Genomic DNA, 17,129 nt, shown 5'->3' on the forward strand with positions numbered 1-17,129 from the left:
CGGGGGTCATCGGGGCGGCTTTCCACGGTAGCGGGAGGGCTGGGGGTCGTAGGGGGCGGCGGCGTCCTGGGGAGCCCGCCCCTGGAGTTTGCAAATGTGTGACCCGAGGCAGCCGGCTCGGCTCTGAGGGTCCCAGGTCCGCCCGAGTGCAGGAGGATCCGGCTCTGTCCTGCGGGGGTCGCGGCGGGGCGAGCACAGCCGCTGCAGGTAAAAAGTCGCGCCTGGGTCTGGGGAGGGCTCCCCGGCGGCGGCCCAGCGCCAACAAAGGCCAGGAGAAGGGGGGAGCGGCGCCGGCGCCTGCCCGGGCCGGGGGGAGGACTTCACGCCCGGGGCCGCTCAGCTGGACCTTCCGGGGTCTGTGCGAAGCGGCTGGGGGCCCGGGTGACGCGGCGCCCGGGGACGGGAGGGCTTCCTGGAGGCAGGGTCCCGGACGTCGCGTGGTCCCTTTAAGAGCTGGTCCCGGGGTGAGGGCGGAAGGCGGCGGCAGCGCGACCCACCCGCACCCTGCACCCCGCCCCCCCGCGGCAGCCGCCTCAGCTTCACCCCGAGCCCGGGCTCCGCTGACGTCACCTGCCCCCAAGCCGCGCGCGCTGATTGGCTGCAGGTGACGTCAGGGGCTTTTTTCGCTAGGCATGACCTCATCCCCGCCGGCGGCCCCGCCCTCCGCCCCGGGCCTGTCACTCGCGGCCGAGCGCGGCGGCCAAGCCGGCTCCCCCCACAACGCCCCGCCGGACGCCGGACGCCCGAGCCCGAGCCCGAGCCCGAGCCGCGCCGGAACCGCCCGGCCGCGCCCGCCGAGCCGCGGGGCTGGGATGCGCGCCGCGAGCGCGCGTGCCCGCCCGCAGTGCGCGCGCCCCGGCCCGAGCGAGCGCTCCCCGCGGCGTTGGCGGCGGCGACGGCGGCGACGGCGACGCGGCCCGCGCGCTCCCCCGGCCCCTGCCCCGGCTGCGCGGGCCCCCGCCGGGCCCATGGACGGCGCAGCCGAGCGGGCGCCCTGAGCGCGGCGCGGGTCCCCGGAGCGCCCCCGAGGCGAGCGCGAGCGAGGTGAGCGGAGGCGCCGGCGGGGCGGGGGCGGGGGCGGGGGCGGGCGCCGGGGACGGGGTTCACCGGCCCGGGCCGGGGGGCGGAGGGCGGAGGGCGCAGCGTCGGGGGCGCTGGGGCAGCGGCACCCTGTGGGCGCCTGGGAGGAGGAGGCGGCCCCGGAGTGAGCGGCCACGGCCGGCCAGGACTCCCAGGACAGGGAGGCCCCTTCCCCGCCCCCCGCAACGCCTGGTGGACCCGGGCCCAGCCCACGTCCGCCCGCCGCGTTGCCGCCCTTCTCCCTGCAGCTCCTTCTTTGGGTGTGGAATGGGGGGAACAAAAATCCAGGACCCACCAGGGCCGCCTGAGATCCAGCGGGGATCTGCGCGAGCCCCCGACGTCTCGAACGGCACCCCCGCGGGGGCCAGAACCAGAGCAGGCGGACTCTGGCCCGGAGCCGGTCCGGGAGGTGTGGAGCCGCGGCCGTGGGAGGGACGCGACGGCTTCTGGCCTGGGACACCCGGGAAGGGGCCTTCCCCTGTCGGGGGGGGGAGGGCTGCAGATCCATCCCCTCAATGTCCAGGCCGCCGTGCATCCCCACCCCGGGGTGCCCAGCTGGCCCCTGAGGGATAAAGCCCTCGCGCCCTTCCGCCTGCTGCAGAGGCAGCCGCTGCGCTGGGGGAGGGGCTGGCACAGCCAGGCTGCTGCAGCCACCTCGCTAGGCCCAGCTGCCCAGCCTGGGATGCGGAGCAGACCAGGTGGGGGTACCTAATAGTCTGGCCTAGAGGGAAGGGGGCAACAATAGGCCCAGCCCCAACAGGGTCACCCCTTCTGGGAGAATCTGCCTCTGTATCCCTGCTCCGGGGTGTACCGGCCTCTGCTGAGGGGAATAGGGGCTCTGGTGCTGCAGTGATGGGGGGCGGGGACGCTGTGGGATGGAGGAGGGGGTGGCAGGATGTAGCCTGGCTCCGCAGTGCCCTTGCTGTGCAGCTTGGGGTGGGGGTGGGGTTGCTGCAGGCCAGGGAAGCTCGTTTTGTGCCCCAGCGGGGGGTCTGAGGGGAGGTCCAAGCCAGGGCACTCTCCCTAGCCTCCCTTCTGTCACAGCCCACCCAGAGACACTGTTGCACCTAGGGCAGTCTAGGAGTGAATGTAGCACCCCAGGCCCCAGCCCTCCACCAGGAGGACAGTCCCATGCATTCACTGCTAATAAGCACTGGATGCGGATGGCAGATCATGTGACCCCAGCTGGAAGTTCATCCTGAAGTCTCGCTGAAATACCTCCTGCTGCAGCCAGCCTGGGGCTGCACGAGTGTGGCTGGGCAGGTTTTGTTCCCCTGGTGCCCTCCGTCCTCGGGGAGGCTTCTGGGAATAAAGTCCCATTAACAGAGGTGCAGAAGGCCCCTAGAGTCAGTCTCTGCTCCAGGACCCTTCTCTTTTCAGGCTGGGGCTGAAGTCAGGGCCCAGAGGCTGCCACTGGACAGGTGCCTCGAAGGGGCATCAGCTAGGGCCTGGGGAGACCTAGGTGTCACTTCTTGCAGAAGGCAGGGAAAGGGGCAGACCCACAGTGAGAGAGAGGTGGTTGGACTCTGGCCATGAGAACTGCACCAGCTGAGGCCCCCTCTGCCGGAGTTGCTCAGGGCAGTGAACCTTGGAAGCCCCAGGCTGGTCCTGATGTTTGGCGTGTGGCACAGTGACCAGGAGGAGGGACACAGGTCTGGTGGGAAGGGAGGGAACCTGGATATGTCCGGCTCTGAGACTCGACTGTCACGGCCCCCTGTGCCAAGGCCTCCCATCCCCTGCCCTGCCCGGACCCCGTTCCTGGGATCGGAGGGAGCCCCCAGCCCCACCCCACTTTCTCCCAGGTCCACAGCTTCCCCAGGCCAGTGGAGCAGAGTGTAGGCCAGCTTGGGTCCTACACCACTAGCCAAGGGAGCTGAGGGGAGGCAGGGAGGAGGGCATTTGGGGGAGCCCAGTGAGGGAAGATGAGCTGACCTGTGTGAGTGCAGGATCCCTGCCTCCCAGAGTCGCCACCCACCGGTCTCTCCTCAGCCTCCTTAGTGTGACGATTTCTGCCTCCAGAAGCATCCCTGGGTGACAGTGAGCCGGACAGCTCCAAGAGCCTGCCTAGGTGTGAGGGGGAGACACAGTCCCATCCCCCCATGCTTGACAGTCCTGGCAGCTGTCCCTGAAGGTAGTGAGTCCCCATTTCTAGGTGCTGAGCAGAAGGTAATGTGGTGAGGATGCTGTCAGTTGAGAGTTGGGGGTGGCCTGGGACTCCCTGGTCCCGTCTGTGCTCGGGGACAGGAATGTGCTGCATAGAGGCACTGGGTGTGGGAGCTCGTGTGTGTAAGAAGCCTGAAGCTGACCCCTGGGGTACCGGAGTCCTGGGGTTCTCAGGGGATCCTGCATACAGAGGGCAAGGATGTACGTGTACTCTAGTGTATGTCCAGCCCACATGTGTGCACATATTCACGCGTGGGTACTTGCACACAGGGCAAGTGGATTGCGGGTAAGGAGCACCAGCCCCGTGTGTGGAGTGGGTGTGCAAAGGGGTGTGTTCTGGCATGCACAGAGGGCAGTGTGCACGCAGCACCGGAGCCAGGCATGCTGTGTCCCAGGGGAGGGTGGCTGCCTGGTGCCTCTTGGAAGGTGTGGGCCTGGGAGGAGCCTTCTTCTGACTTTGGACTTGGAAACTGCTTCCTCCTGGACTCAAAGACCTTTGAAGAGGGTGTATGGGGCTGTACTAGGGGGCATCCTGTCCCCAGCCCTGCCTCTCACCCCCCAACCCCTAGGCACTGGAATAGCGGGGCCACAGGTACTCAGGAGGGCTTGGCATGTGGGGCTATGAAAGAAGAGGCGTGGAACCAACACCATCCACATTTCCTTACCTCTGTTCCCACATGGCCAGTGCTGGCCCCACTGATCTGCACCAGGCTGTCCTTAGTGTCTCTGCTCCCCACCCCACCCAACCTGCCCCATCCCTGGCATAGCTGAGCCCCAATCCTTAGCATCTGGAGAGACAGAGGTGAGGGACATGTCCCCCTGGGAGTTGTAGGTCCAAGGAGACCCTGTGGGTGAGGATGCTCTCCCGGAGGCCAGCACGGCACAGAGGCTTCCTGCAGGAGGGGGCACTTGGCCAGCCCTTTACAGTACAGAGAAGGCCTCTGAGGGGGCGGGGAGCCAGTGAGCTGCAGGGAGCGTGCTGGGCACAGCAGGTACTGGGAGAGGAAAGGAAGGTTAGGACCAGGTAGGGCAGAGGAGCGGAGGGGCTGAGGACTGGGCTCTGCACTGCCGGGCACCTGCTGGGGTGGGTAGGAGAGAGCAGGGAGGGGCGCGTGCCCACTCTGCAGAGGAGCCTGCTCCATGGTGGTGGCTGCCGCAGGAGCAGCGGTTGCCTGGCACCTCTGCTGTTGCCATGGTGACAATGGAGGTGCTAACTTGCTAATGAATCCCCTTCGGCTGCAAATAACAATACTGTTGTGGGTGATAGGCCCAGCTCCAGCTCAGCATTGCTTAGGAGGCAGAGCAGGGCCAGGTAAAGGCCAGGACCCATCCTCCCACCCCTCCAGCCCCTGCCCACCGCCCTGCAGCTGGACTTGCCCTCCTCCCTCCCCTCCCTCTGGGTCTCAGACCTGGCTGGCTGCACCGAGGTCTCTCATGGCAGTGTCAGGACTCAAGGCTGTATGAAGGCTAGGCCCTGGCTGCAGGGAGGGCGAGGGCCTCTCCTCACACCTGCCCTCTTCTCTGCACTGGGGGGTATTTGCTTCTGTTGTTTTCAGTGAGAGAGAATCCACCCCCACTTAACGGATGAGGACATTGAGGCTGGGGCGGCTCTTCAAAAGACCCCCAGCCCAAGTGTCCCTGCCACTGCGGCCTTCTCGGGGTTCTGGGTCTCTAAGCTGGGCCCTTGGGTGTCGTATGGGGCACCTGGAGCCGCTGTCTCACCAGGACCACACATCTGGGCCCTGGCCTCTCACCACCTGCGCAAGGCTCAGGTAGAACTCGGGAACGACAGACAGCTCATCGAGGCCCCCCTGTAAGCAGTCAGGGATCCCCCTGGCAGGCAGAGACCCTCCACAGCAGGCAGGCAGCAGGCCCTTTTGTTGTCGAACTTGCTGGGTCTGGCCCTGGAGAGCGTTCCCCACCCTGTGGTGGAGGCTGGAGCACCAGCCCAGGAACGGTATCTGAGTGCCATCCTGAGGCCCTGCTGACCAGGTGCCACCACAATCCCTGGTTGTCAGCCGTGGGGTCGGCGGAGGCTGCCCATCCATAGCTAGGTGTTTCCCTGGCCTCTGGCAGCAGGAGGGTTGGTGGGAATGCACAGATGCCTGGGCCTAGTCGAGGCGGGAGGGGCCAGGCAGGGGCCAAGCCTGAAGTGTCTGAAGAAGGAGAGTGAGTGTGAGGCTGGGGCTCCTGGGCAGGAAGGAGCTGGGACCTGCCCCTCAGTGTGGAGTCGGGGCTGGGCCAGGGACGAGGTCCACACCAGCCTTGCACCTGCTGCTCTGTGAACTCGCCCATTGGCCCCCGCCGGCCTGGGAGCTGACCTGGAGAGTCCAGAAACGGTGGTGGCCTCTGTCCCCAGCCTGCTGTTTGCAGTGCACAGGTGTCCTCAGGGCGCCTCCCCCTAGTGCCTCCTGTGGCTGTGGGTTGGGGGTCTGGCTTGCGGAGGGCCCACTGCCCACCATAGCCTACTCTGCTCAGGGCACAGCGCCCAGGGTACGTCTATCTCCCAGCCTTCCCTCAGTCCTGAGCTGGGTGGAGTAAACTTCCTGACTGGCAGCCGTGGGGGCACAGGGGAGATGGCCTTGCAGGTACACCCAGTGCCCATCTGTGTGTGACCCAGGTGTCACCCAGGTCCCACCCCTGCCCCAAGGCTCGGTTTCCCCATAGTTAAAGCAAACTCATCATCCTTAACACTGTGTGCCTCCTAGGGGCTGTGAGTCTAAAGTGGACCCAGAGGAAGGGCAGTCCTGGCAGGTGACAGGGAGATGGGGCCCGGCAGTGGGGCAGTGACAGGCTTGTCATCAAGCCTGCAGGAGGGGCTTCCAGAGACTCCATCCTTAGACATCCCTACTCCACCTGCCCACCCGGCAGTCTGAGGCCTTTGCAGGCCATGCCAGGGGCTTGGCACCTGCAGGGTCCCCGACACTGACCTTCTTCCTAGGGCTACCCCGCCCCTCCCATCCTGGGCCCCATCAGCCCCTGGAGGAGCCCCCTAGACCCCGGGCTCCGCTAGGGGAGGGGCACTCTGTGGGTGCGACACGCCCCTGCAGGAGCTGGGCACTCACCCCCAGCAGGCACATGGCGCACACTAAACCTCAGCCTGCAGGCCAGGAGGGCAGCAGTGGCAAAGGAGCCATGCCTTCGTGCCTGAGCCCTTCCCGCACCCCCCTGCCCCCAGGAGCCCACTCTCCAGTGGAGGCAGCCCCAAGGCCACCATCCACTAGGGGCTAGATTATCGGCTTATGGAGCTGCCCTGGAGTCAAGTCTCCGGGGATTGGACTGCCTGGGGCTGTGCTAGGGAGAGAGGGGCAGGTGTGAGGACAGCAAGCCCGGAGGAGGGTAGAGAGCTGCACCATGAGAGAGGGTGAGGTGCAGTCCAGACCCCTGACTTGCTGGGGGTCCTGTGGTGGAAAAGATGCAGAGGTTACAGCAGGGAGATGCCTGTGTCCCCGGGATGAGATGGAATGTTCTGGAATGCCTAAGGGTCCGTGAACCCCAGGGCCTACAGGCAGGACCCCTGGCCTCGTCCAACCCTCAGATCCTTCCCTGTGGGGCCCATTTGCCCCCCTCTGCCTTGATGCATCCTGCTGACAGCTGGCCTTGTGACCTGGATGGGGTCTCTCCAGAGGGAGAAGGGTTCCCACGGGCACATGTTGGGCTCAGATGTCCTGGTGGGCGCAGCTCCCAGCTCTGATCTGTCCTGGGGAGCTTCTGGGTGCCACCCAGGGGCCTGCAGCACTGCTGACCATCCCCCTGTCCCTGCAGGTCCGGCACCATGTGCTAGGTCACTCCCAGCGCGAGGCCACACCTGCGCCGTCGAAGCAGCCCCTCCTCACTTCAGGGGTCACCCTCCCCAGCACCCATTGCCCCACCATGGCCGGGGACCAGCTCCCAAGGAAGGTGATGGATGCCAAGAAGCTGGCCAGCCTGCTGCGGGGCGGGCCTGGGGGGCCGCTGGTCATCGACAGCCGCTCCTTCGTGGAGTACAACAGCTGGCATGTGCTCAGCTCTGTCAACATCTGCTGCTCCAAGCTGGTGAAGCGGCGGCTGCAGCAGGGCAAGGTGACCATTGCGGAGCTCATCCAGCCAGCTGCACGCAGCCAGGTACCCAGCCCACTGCCCGCCAGGCGTGCACCACGTCCAGGGTCCATGGCAGCCCCCCGCCCCGCCCTCCAGTCCAAACTCGACTCCTCGGGGTCACAGCCAGGGGCGTGTGGTGCAGCCCCCTCTGGCACTTGCCTCTCACCGCTGCCTGTTGCCCCTGCTCAGGGCACCCCCCGCACCCCTGCCCGCAGCACCCCTCCCTACCCTCCCTCCAGGGCCTCCTCGCTCAGCTCCTGCACAGAGGTGCCAGGCCCTCCTCACGCAGATAGGACTGTGTGGCCGGGGTCAACCCAGGCTCACAGAGGGGAGCAGTGAACGGAATAGCAAGGTGTGACCACATGGCAGTAGGAGCAGCCCAGCCAGCCTGCACGGGACAGGGACAGCTGTGTGGTCCACTCCCACTACTGTGAGGACAGGAGGGGTGGTCAAAAGGCACATGTGAGCAGTCCGTGTCCCCGTCCCACGGCTCCCCCCAGCCCACAGAGTATTCAGGGACCCAGAATTCTCTCTGTGGCCCCCCAGGAATGTCCTTCTGGGGAAAGACAGCTCATTCTGCCCAGGACCATCAGGTGCAGCTGGGGAGGGACCAGCTGGGCTGTTGACCTGTGAAGGTGGCGGCACCTCCTCCTCCTACTGCCTCGCAGGGGACAAGGGTGACAAGCTCTTGGCCCTAGAGGCTTTGAGAGGGGTCTGAGTCACTGATAGGCCCTGTTCAGAGCTGGGACATGGGAGGACTCAAGTGGGATGGCCACTGGCCAGGAGTCCGCCCGCCCCAAGGCCAGAATCGGCTCCCTTTGGCTTCCAACAAGGGGAATCCGGTGATTAATGACCCCCAGCAAGGACTCCCGGCAGAGTGCGATCCCATTGGCTGCCGGTGACGTCACCCAGCCTGGGGTTGGCGGCTCAGCTGGCTTAAGGGCTGAGTGTGCTTGCAGGGCGGGGGCACCGGTGCTGTCTGAGCAAAAGCCACTCAACATCTGGGCTGGCCCTTGGGGTGGGGGAGGAGGGCAGGAGGAACCCAGCTTCCAGCTGCTGCCTCCGGAATTGGTGCAGGGGCGTGGGGTCCTGCTGCAGCCCTCTGTTTCTCTGCTGGGGGTTGGGGAGGGGATAGGGTGGGGAGCAGAATTGCTGGCTACAGAGTTAGCCCCACTGAGAGCCCACACCCGAAGGCATCCGTTTCAGGGCTGAGCTTCTCTGTCCCTACGCCACCCTGGGAGCCAGCCAGGTCCTATCCTGGGCTCCCACCACACTCACCTGTGTCTCCTCCACACGGGCCTGGCCCAGAGCATCCGTCCCCTTCACCCATGTGCATGGCATGGGGGCACAGCTGTGCAGGGCAGGAGCCCACCCCTCCCTGCCCCCATGGCCTGCTGTGTGGTGTGGGTGTGTGCACCTGGGCCTCTGGCAGATGGAGGAGAGTGTGTGAGGTGTGTGACCACACCTGCCCTCCCCTCCAGGCAGCAAGGTGACAGGTTCCTGCCTCCCATCATTTGATGCCCTTACTATTCCCTTGAGCCAGCGTGGCTGGGATGGGGCCAGGGCATCGACAGGTGGAGGTGGCATGCTGATCTCTGCCCCATGGCCCCCAGGTGGAGGCCACGGAGCCACAGGACGTGGTGGTCTATGACCAGAGCACGCGGGATGCCAGCGTGCTGGCCGCAGACAGCTTCCTCTCCATCCTGCTGAGCAAGCTGGACGGCTGCTTCGACAGTGTGGCCATCCTCACTGGTGAGTCTGTGACCCATGCCTGCTCCGCCAGCAGTGGGGCTGGAGCTGGGGCTGGGGCATCAGGGAGGCGTCCGCTGGGCATGGGGGGATCTCCATACATCTGTGGTTCTTGAGGCCCCACCATCCTTTCCCCAGGACACCCACACTTCAGGACCCAATATGACTATCCTCAACACAGAAGGAAACTTCACGGTACAGCTGGGCTCCAGAGGTGTAGGGCAAGGCATGCAGGCTGGGAGTCCCTCCCCCTCCCGGAGCTCCTGTCAGAAGCAGGAGGCAGAGGCCCCATCCTCTGGAAACTCAGTTGGAGCCGTGGGGTCCCGAGGAAGTCCCCCCGCCCCGGAAAGCCCAGCTGAGTGCAGGTTGCCTGGCAACAGCCTGGCATCAAGGCTGCTGCCTGGGTCCCAGCAGACAGCCCCCAGGGATCCCTGTGGCCCAAAAGCAGCCTGGGCAACTGGCCCCAAGCCCTGGAGGCAGGGAAGCCGCCCCCCCTACACACACTGATACACACTCACACACTCGTGGTCCCAGAGGGTTCTTTCTTTCCTTGGGCTGTGGCTGAGGGTGTGTCTGTAGAATCCACCTCCTGGGGTCGGCCCAGGTCCCACAGCCAGGTGGAGCTGGCCTGTCCCAGGGACGTGCACCCTCCCCTACCCAGGTCTGGGGTCTTTGTCCAGGCTCCTTCTGCCTGGCCTCTGCTACCAGGGGCTGTTCCAGGCAAGCAGAGGGTACGGGGGACTGTGGGGTGCAGGCGCGGTGGGGTGGGGAGTGGGCAGCCAAGCCAGGCCCTTGGCCCTGCGTCCAGTGGAAGCAGGGACTTTCACCCAGCCTGAGGGCGGCTGTGGGGGATGAAGGGGTGACAGCCTCTTTGGCCAGGCCGACCTCCCGAGATGCCATGTCCTGGGACCTAAAGGGCACCTGGGAGGCTTTAGGGTGGTCCAGTGTCCTGGGCAAGAGCATTGAGGCCAGGCTCCTTCCCCACTTGTCTGTGTGTGTGTCCAGCACCCTGCACTGCTGGGTGGCCATGGTCAGAGGGTGTCTGTGCATCTGTGCATGGCTCTGGGCATCTGGTGACCAGCATCTGCCTCTGCAAGTGTGTACGTGAGCATGTGTGTGCATGTATGTATGTGTGTGCGTGTGCGTGCATGTATGTGTGTGCATGTACGTGTGTGCATGTATGGGCATATGCGTGCCTGTGTGTGCACATATGTGCATGTATGTGTGCACACGCATATATGCATGTATATACATGCAGGTATATTTGTGTATATACCCACCTGTGCTTGTCTGGGTGAGATTTGGGATTTGTGTGCATATGTGTGAACTCTGGGAAACAGAAGCCACAGAATGATGCACTCTGATCCAACCCTCATCCCCTAGGTTCAGTTTGAGGGCTGAACTGGTTGGGGGCAGGGAGAGAGTAGTTTGGGGCTTTTTACAGCTTACAAGGTGTAACGGGATGCCTCCCAAGGGCCGCTTTGCTGCCCTAGTCAGGAATGGGAGCCAGGAGGCTCTTCTTGGAGGCTGAGAAGGGTCCCAGAGTGGCACCTCCCTACCCCCAGGCGGATCCCAGGAAAGTTCCGAGCCTGGAAGGGCCTGTCTCCCTCGAGGCCAGAGTGGGACGGTTTGGGGGACTGGGGCCCTCACCCAGCACTGGTGGGTGGGACAGCATGGGGGTGGAGGTGGGCGTGGGTGTGGGTGTGGGCATGGGAGGGGCTGGGCCTGGGCTAGGATTTGCCAGGAGGGCACTCCCAGGGCCTGGTCATGCCGGCCGACTCTCAGGACCCTCAGAGCTGCCTTTCTGTGCTGACATCTGCCCTGCAAGGTTGAGGCTGTGTCCCCTTTTCTCCAGAAGCGCAGCTGCCAAGGAGTCCCAGGCCCCGTGGTATAGAGTGGGCTCATGGCGACACCCAAGCAGGCCCACGGGCTCTGCCCTCAGGCTCCCTCCCGCCCTGTGGTGGGCACAGCCCCTGCTCTGGGCTGGCTCTGCGAAGAATCAGGGAGAGTGGGAAAGAATATATTGGGTGGGGCAGGGGTGCTGCCCCTCATCCAGGAGAAGGGATGTTCCAGGATCCCGCGGCACAGGCGACACAGCTCCTTGGTCCATTTGCGGGGACAGTAGAGGCCAGAACATGAGGACCAAGCCTCTGTCCTCCCCACAGCAGGGCAGGTTTGCGGGAAGCGGGAGAGAGACAGTGGTGGGACAGGCTTTGCTGGGGTCCCAGGACTGCTGTGAACCCCACCTCCCCCTGCCACTCCTCTTCCCCCACTCCAGCTGCGTGGCTCACAGTGTTGGGGGGGCAAGTGGCAAGGAATGAGAGAGGGGCCTGGCCCTTTAAGCAGCGGCCCGCAGTCGGCCTTGGACCCTTGGCTGGGCGTCTGCACTGCAAGTGGGTGAGGTGGCAGCCCCCACCCTGGCGGGAAATCCGGGGGTCTTGGAGGTGGAGGGCAGAAGCATGTCTGTGACTGTGGCCATAAGCACTTGCAGGGTCTCCCAGGTGGCACGGGGCAGGCACATGTCCTGGTACACATGCCTTTTTTCAAGTCTGGGATTTCACTGTGAGTAGCAGGTGAACTGCAGGCGCTGCCCCAGAAACCCCTGAGTCAGGGAGCAGGGATACTGGGAAGGCGCCTTTGGAGATGCCTGAGGGTAGGGGTGCCTCCCCAGGGCCCAAAGAGTGCTGGGACCTACAAAGGGTCCACTGAACCCCAACACCCCCGCTTATCACTCACCCCCAGAGCCTAAGTGGTTCTGAAATCCCTGGAGCCTTGGTCCCTGCTAGGCCTGGTGTCCACAGTGGGGTGTATAGGGACATCCACACTACCTGCTCTGCCTGGGGAAGTCCTGGGAAGCTTCCTGAGGAATTGCTGCCACAGCTGTCAGTTCTCTGCACCTGTCCAGAGGTGCTGCCTTTACCTCCTCTGGGAGAGGTGGGAGGGTTCCAATGGAATCCCCACCACCACCACCACCTCCTCCTTTGGCCAGGCCCTGGAGAAAGCAGAGAGTAAGGCACAAAATCCCTGGGAGAGCCACAGGGAGGAGGAGAGGCAGCAGGTGCCAGAGGAGTCTGCAGAGAAGTGGTGCAGCCCTTCCCCCTCCCCAGGGCTGTCCTGCAGCAGGAACATCCAGAGCTCCCCCAGCTCAGAACAGTGAGCAGAAGCCAGCTACAGTGCCCAGCCCGGCCTCTGCTCGGGGGAACCTGCAAGCTGGGACGTCATTGGTGACAAGTCACCTACCTGCTTCCCCCTGTCCAGCCAGCAGGTTCCCACAGAAGGGACTGTTCCTCCAAGGCTGCTGCCTCAACCCACCCAGCCTGGAGCTTCTCCCATCTCCACAGTCCCCCAGCGTCATGCCCTTTTTAGAGACACGGGGAGCTGGCACAGCAGGCGTTCTGGTTGGGGGTTTGCACACACTCCCCTGTCCTCAGGATTTATCCAGGGTGGCTCTACTCCACCAAGCAGGGGACGACAGAGAGCGGAGGAGCCCTGGGCACTGGGGGCACGCGGGGCAGGCAGTGGGCACCTGCTGCACATGTGGCACCAGCCTCTTCTGCAAACCAGGACAAAAAAGAGTCCTGGGGTTCCCAGGCCCTGAGCCCCCGCCGTCACTCCCCTGCCCCATCCAGTGGGATAGGGCAGGCCTCAGCCCAGCTGCCTCAGGCTCTGCACAAGCAGGAGCTGGCTTGCCGTGGGGGCTTATGTTCTGGAAGGTGTCCCCGGGGTGGCGCTGGGCCGTGCTGGTCTCACCCTTCCAAGAGCTGGCAGCCATCAGGCGGGTGCTGCCCAGTTTCTGGTCCACATCGGTGGTCGCCCCAGCCAGGTCAGGGACGGCCAGGTCCATTCTCACCATGTGTCTTCGTGCTTATTATCTTCTTGGAGCCACACGATGCTGTGTGGCAGGCAGGAGGAGGAAGCTGAGACCAGAGCCATGGTGTGCACTACCCATGGTCACTGAGTCAGACATCCAGGGATTCACGCTCGGGTCCTTCCAGCCGGTGCAGGGCAGGGGACTTCCTCTCACCAGCCTGTGGCCTCGGACTTGGACGTGTGTGGAAGGCAGCAGCACACGCTGGTCACATGTGCAGTGGGCGCCCACTGCCTGCCCCACGTGCCCCCAGTGCCCAGGGCTCCTCCACTCTCCGTCTTCCCCTGCTGGGTGGAGTACAGCCATAACCAGAAGGCAAATGCCTCAAGGGCTGTGCCAGGGTGATGTCATGCCTGGGGAGGGGGAGGGCCTCTCAGAAGCCCTGGCCTCCTAGTCCTGGCACCCAAGCCCAGGCCTGGGGCTCCCAGCCAGCTGGAGGCAGGGAGGCATTGCATCAGCACAAGGGAGGAGGAAGGCCCAGGCCATGGGTATGGGAGATGGCGGGGCTCACAAGGGCCTCTCCTCTGGGCTGTGGGACCCACACCCTCAGCAGGAGACCCCTGTGGCCTCTGAGCCCACCCCTGCCTGGGCCCAGCATGTGCCATGATGGCCAGCCACCTCAACCCCATCTTTACAGGCATCATAGCAGCGTCCTCAGCTGGGTCAGCCCCTAATTAGCGTGAGGAGGAATGTGGGCGTAGGTGCAGGCTGTCAATGTGTGGCAGCACCCCCTCCCCCCACCACGGCCAGAGCAGGTGCTGGGCCCGAGGCTTGCCAGCTGGGCTCAGGCTCGGGTCTGGGCTGGGTGTGACTGATCCTCAGCAGTAGATGGGATGCCCTAGGCGGACGGGGAGCCCTAGGTGTTCTCTCAACCCACTTGACGGGCCTCCTCCTACAGGGGGCTTCGCCACCTTCTCCTCCTGCTTCCCCGGCCTCTGCGAGGGCAAGCCTGCTGCCCTGCTACCCATGAGCCTCTCCCAGCCCTGCCTGCCTGTGCCCAGCGTGGGCCTGACCCGCATCCTGCCTCACCTCTACCTGGGCTCGCAGAAAGACGTCCTAAACAAGGTGTGTGTGCAGTGGAGTTGGGGGGTGGTCAGTGAGAAAGAGGCAGGAGCTCCAGAAGCAGCTTTGGCAACAGATCGGGGGATGAAGGAGGAAAGGAGCCGAAGGCAGTGGATGAGCTGGGTGTGGGAGAAGCATGGGTGGGGCCCAGGAGGACCCCAGGCTCCCCACCCATGCCCCCGGCAGGACCACAGCAGGGCTGGGGGGAGGAGCGGGGAGCTGGCATGCCAAGCTGCGGATGTCACTGGGCCTCTGGCCAGCTCTGAAAGAATCCCGTGTTTTAAAAATGGTGACGAGGGAAAAGGGTAAAAGCCACCACCCAGGCAATCATAAAATTCCTGGGAGCCCACCACCGGCCGTGGGTGGGGCCTACAGACGGAGGCCAGCCATGCCCCACCCCCCGCACGGGCCCAGGGTGCCAGGGTGGACCAGAGAGGCCTCCTGGGCCCACCCCTGGATACACTGGGATCTGGGACAAATTACAACGCTCCCAGGAGCACCCCAGGATTCTAAAGGCCCTCCTGATGGCAGGGCAGGAAAAGCCTCCACCTTCACTCCCGCCCCGAGCTTCTCCCACCCCTTTCCAACCCGTCCTCCCGCCCCTCCAGGATCTGATGACGCAAAATGGAATAAGCTACGTCCTCAATGCCAGCAACTCCTGCCCCAAGCCTGACTTCATCTGCGAGAGCCGCTTCATGAGGGTCCCCATCAATGACAACTACTGTGAAAAACTGCTGCCCTGGCTGGATAAGTCCATCGAGTTCATTGGTGAGTCTGCGGTGGGTGGAGGGCGGGGACCTGGCTAGAGGAAGGCTAGAGCTGGGTGTGGCCACAGGCACAGGAGGGGTCCCCAGAAAGTCCCCGGAACTGTTGACAGTTGGGCAGGTGGGGTCCCCTACCTGGGCCAGGGAGAAGCTGTGCAGTCTTAGCCCTCACCTGGCCCCCATGGCCCACCTGCCCAGATAAAGCCAAGCTCTCCAGCTGCCAAGTCATTGTCCACTGTCTGGCTGGCATCTCCCGCTCTGCCACCATCGCCATCGCCTACATCATGAAGACCATGGGCATGTCCTCTGACGACGCCTACAGGTACCGCCTTCCCCAGTCACGCACTTGGGGCTCACAGCGTCGCCTCCCTTCCCCCGGCTGCCCACTTGCACCAGAATGACCCCACCGTCTAGGACCCTTGGCAAGGGAGGAGGGCCTGAGACCAGCCCGGCGCACATGAGTTCGTGGGTGCCCAGCGGGTGCGTCAGGTGGGCAGCCTGGCCCCAGCGGGCGCCTGGGACTGAGCCTCCTCCCCCGCAGGTTCGTGAAGGACAGGCGCCCGTCTATCTCGCCCAACTTCAACTTCCTGGGCCAGCTGCTGGAGTACGAGCGCAGCCTGAAGCTGCTGGCCGCCCTGCAGGGCGACCCGGGCACCCCCTCAGGGACGCCGGAGCCTCTGCCCAGTCCTGCCGCCGGGGCCCCGCTGCCACGGCTGCCACCATCTACCTCAGAGAGCGCTGCCACAGGGAATGCGGCTGCCAGAGAGGGCGGCCCGAGCGCGGGCGGGGAGTCCCCCGCGCCCCCCACGCCCCCGGCGACCAGCGCGCTGCAGCAGGGCCTGCGCGGCCTGCACCTCTCCTCGGACCGCCTGCAGGACACTAACCGCCTCAAGCGCTCCTTCTCCCTGGACATCAAGTCGGCCTACGCCCCTAGCAGGCGGCCCGACGGCCCCGGGCCCCCTGACCCCGGCGAGGCCCCGAAGCTCTGCAAGCTGGACAGCCCGTCGGGGGCCGCGCTGGGCCTGCCCTCGCCCAGCCCAGACAGCCCGGACGCCGCGCCCGAGGGACGCCCAAGGCCCCGCCGGCGGCCCCGGCCCCCCGCCGGCTCCCCCGCGCGCTCCCCGGCGCACAGCCTCGGCCTGAACTTCGGCGACGCGGCCCGGCAGACTCCGCGGCACGGCCTCTCCGCCCTGTCGGCACCTGGGCTGCCCGGCCCTGGCCAGCCGGCCGGCCCCGGGGCCTGGGCACCGCCGCTCGACTCCCCGGGCACGCCATCGCCCGACGGGCCCTGGTGCTTCAGCCCCGAGGGCGCACAGGGGGCGGGCGGGGTGCTGTTTGCGCCGTTCGGCCGGGCGGGCGCCCCGGGACCAGGCGGCGGCAGCGACCTGCGGCGGCGGGAGGCTGCGAGGGCTGAGCCCCGGGACGCGCGGACCGGCTGGCCCGAGGAGCCGGCCCCGGAGACGCAGTTCAAGCGTCGCAGCTGCCAGATGGAGTTTGAGGAGGGCATGGTGGAGGGGCGTGCACGCGGCGAGGAGCTGGCCGCCCTGGGCAAGCAGGCGAGCTTCTCGGGCAGCGTGGAGGTCATTGAAGTGTCCTGACCCCTCTGCTACCCTCGGCTCCGCTGCCCGCAGCCAGGCCCGTTATAAATATATATTATATATAATGCTAAGAAAGGTAAATGGTTTTACCGGGATTTTTATCGAGAAGTAAATATTTCGATTTTTTATTTATTTAAGCTGTTCATTCTGGCAATGATTTGGCAACAGTGCGGGTGGTCCTCGAGCTCTATTTTTACTGTCTGGTATTTAAACTGAAACATACGTTTCTAAGCAATACGAGGCCACCTTCAGTCGCAAGCTGGGTGCCAGGCCTGGGGCCCCTCCCAGTTCCCCCGCCCCAGGAAACACTGCTGACCTTTGCAAAGGCTGCCGAGCTTTCGTGCACTTTTTACATAAGAAAAAGGTAAAAAAGAAAAAAAGGAAAAAAAAAAACTTCTTTGCCACAAACTGAGCCGCAGAACCCCCCTTCTTCCCCCACCCACCTCCCCTGCTCTCTCCCTTCTCTGCGCCGGCCTAGGGCTCTGCACCAAAGCCATAGGTTGGAGGAGCAGGAGCTGGTGTGCCCTGGAGAGGTGCGGCCAGCCTTCCACCAGCTCCAGGCACCAAATCTTGGTGGCAGGGAGGGCACCCCGCCGCCCGTTGCCCCAGAGCTGTTCCCTGGCAGGGGAGGACAGGCATTGGGCCCCACGGTGCCAGGGTGTTGAGAGGGGCTGAGGAATAGAACAGTGTGTGTAGGGGCTTGGGGCAGGGGGTTCTGGAACGTCAGATGAGGTGGAGCCCAGGGGAGGACAGAGGTGTTAGTGC

General features: G+C 64.8%; 1 protein-coding gene across 2 annotated transcripts; it reads left to right on the forward strand.

The window, feature by feature from the left end:
* The first annotated feature begins 897 nt into the window (after positions 1-897).
* Positions 898-16,730, forward strand: DUSP8 (dual specificity phosphatase 8). 2 transcript variants are annotated; one of them, XM_030811508.1, is made up of 7 exons: positions 898-1,044; positions 7,009-7,347; positions 8,937-9,075; positions 13,839-14,005; positions 14,611-14,770; positions 14,965-15,088; positions 15,308-16,730. In XM_030811508.1, the coding sequence occupies exons 2-7, from the start codon at positions 7,117-7,119 to the stop codon at positions 16,362-16,364; spliced, it is 1,878 nt and encodes a 625-aa protein (XP_030667368.1). In that variant the 5' UTR covers positions 898-1,044; positions 7,009-7,116; the 3' UTR covers positions 16,365-16,730. The 2 variants fall into 2 exon arrangements, with proteins under 2 accessions (XP_030667368.1, XP_030667369.1); XM_030811509.1 differs by lacking the exon at positions 898-1,044 and adding an exon at positions 4,483-5,200.
* Positions 16,731-17,129: the final 399 nt, after the last annotated feature.

The sequence above is a fragment of the Nomascus leucogenys genome, chromosome 4, assembly GCF_006542625.1.
Source record: "Nomascus leucogenys isolate Asia chromosome 4, Asia_NLE_v1, whole genome shotgun sequence".
Lineage (NCBI taxonomy): Eukaryota > Metazoa > Chordata > Mammalia > Primates > Hylobatidae > Nomascus > Nomascus leucogenys.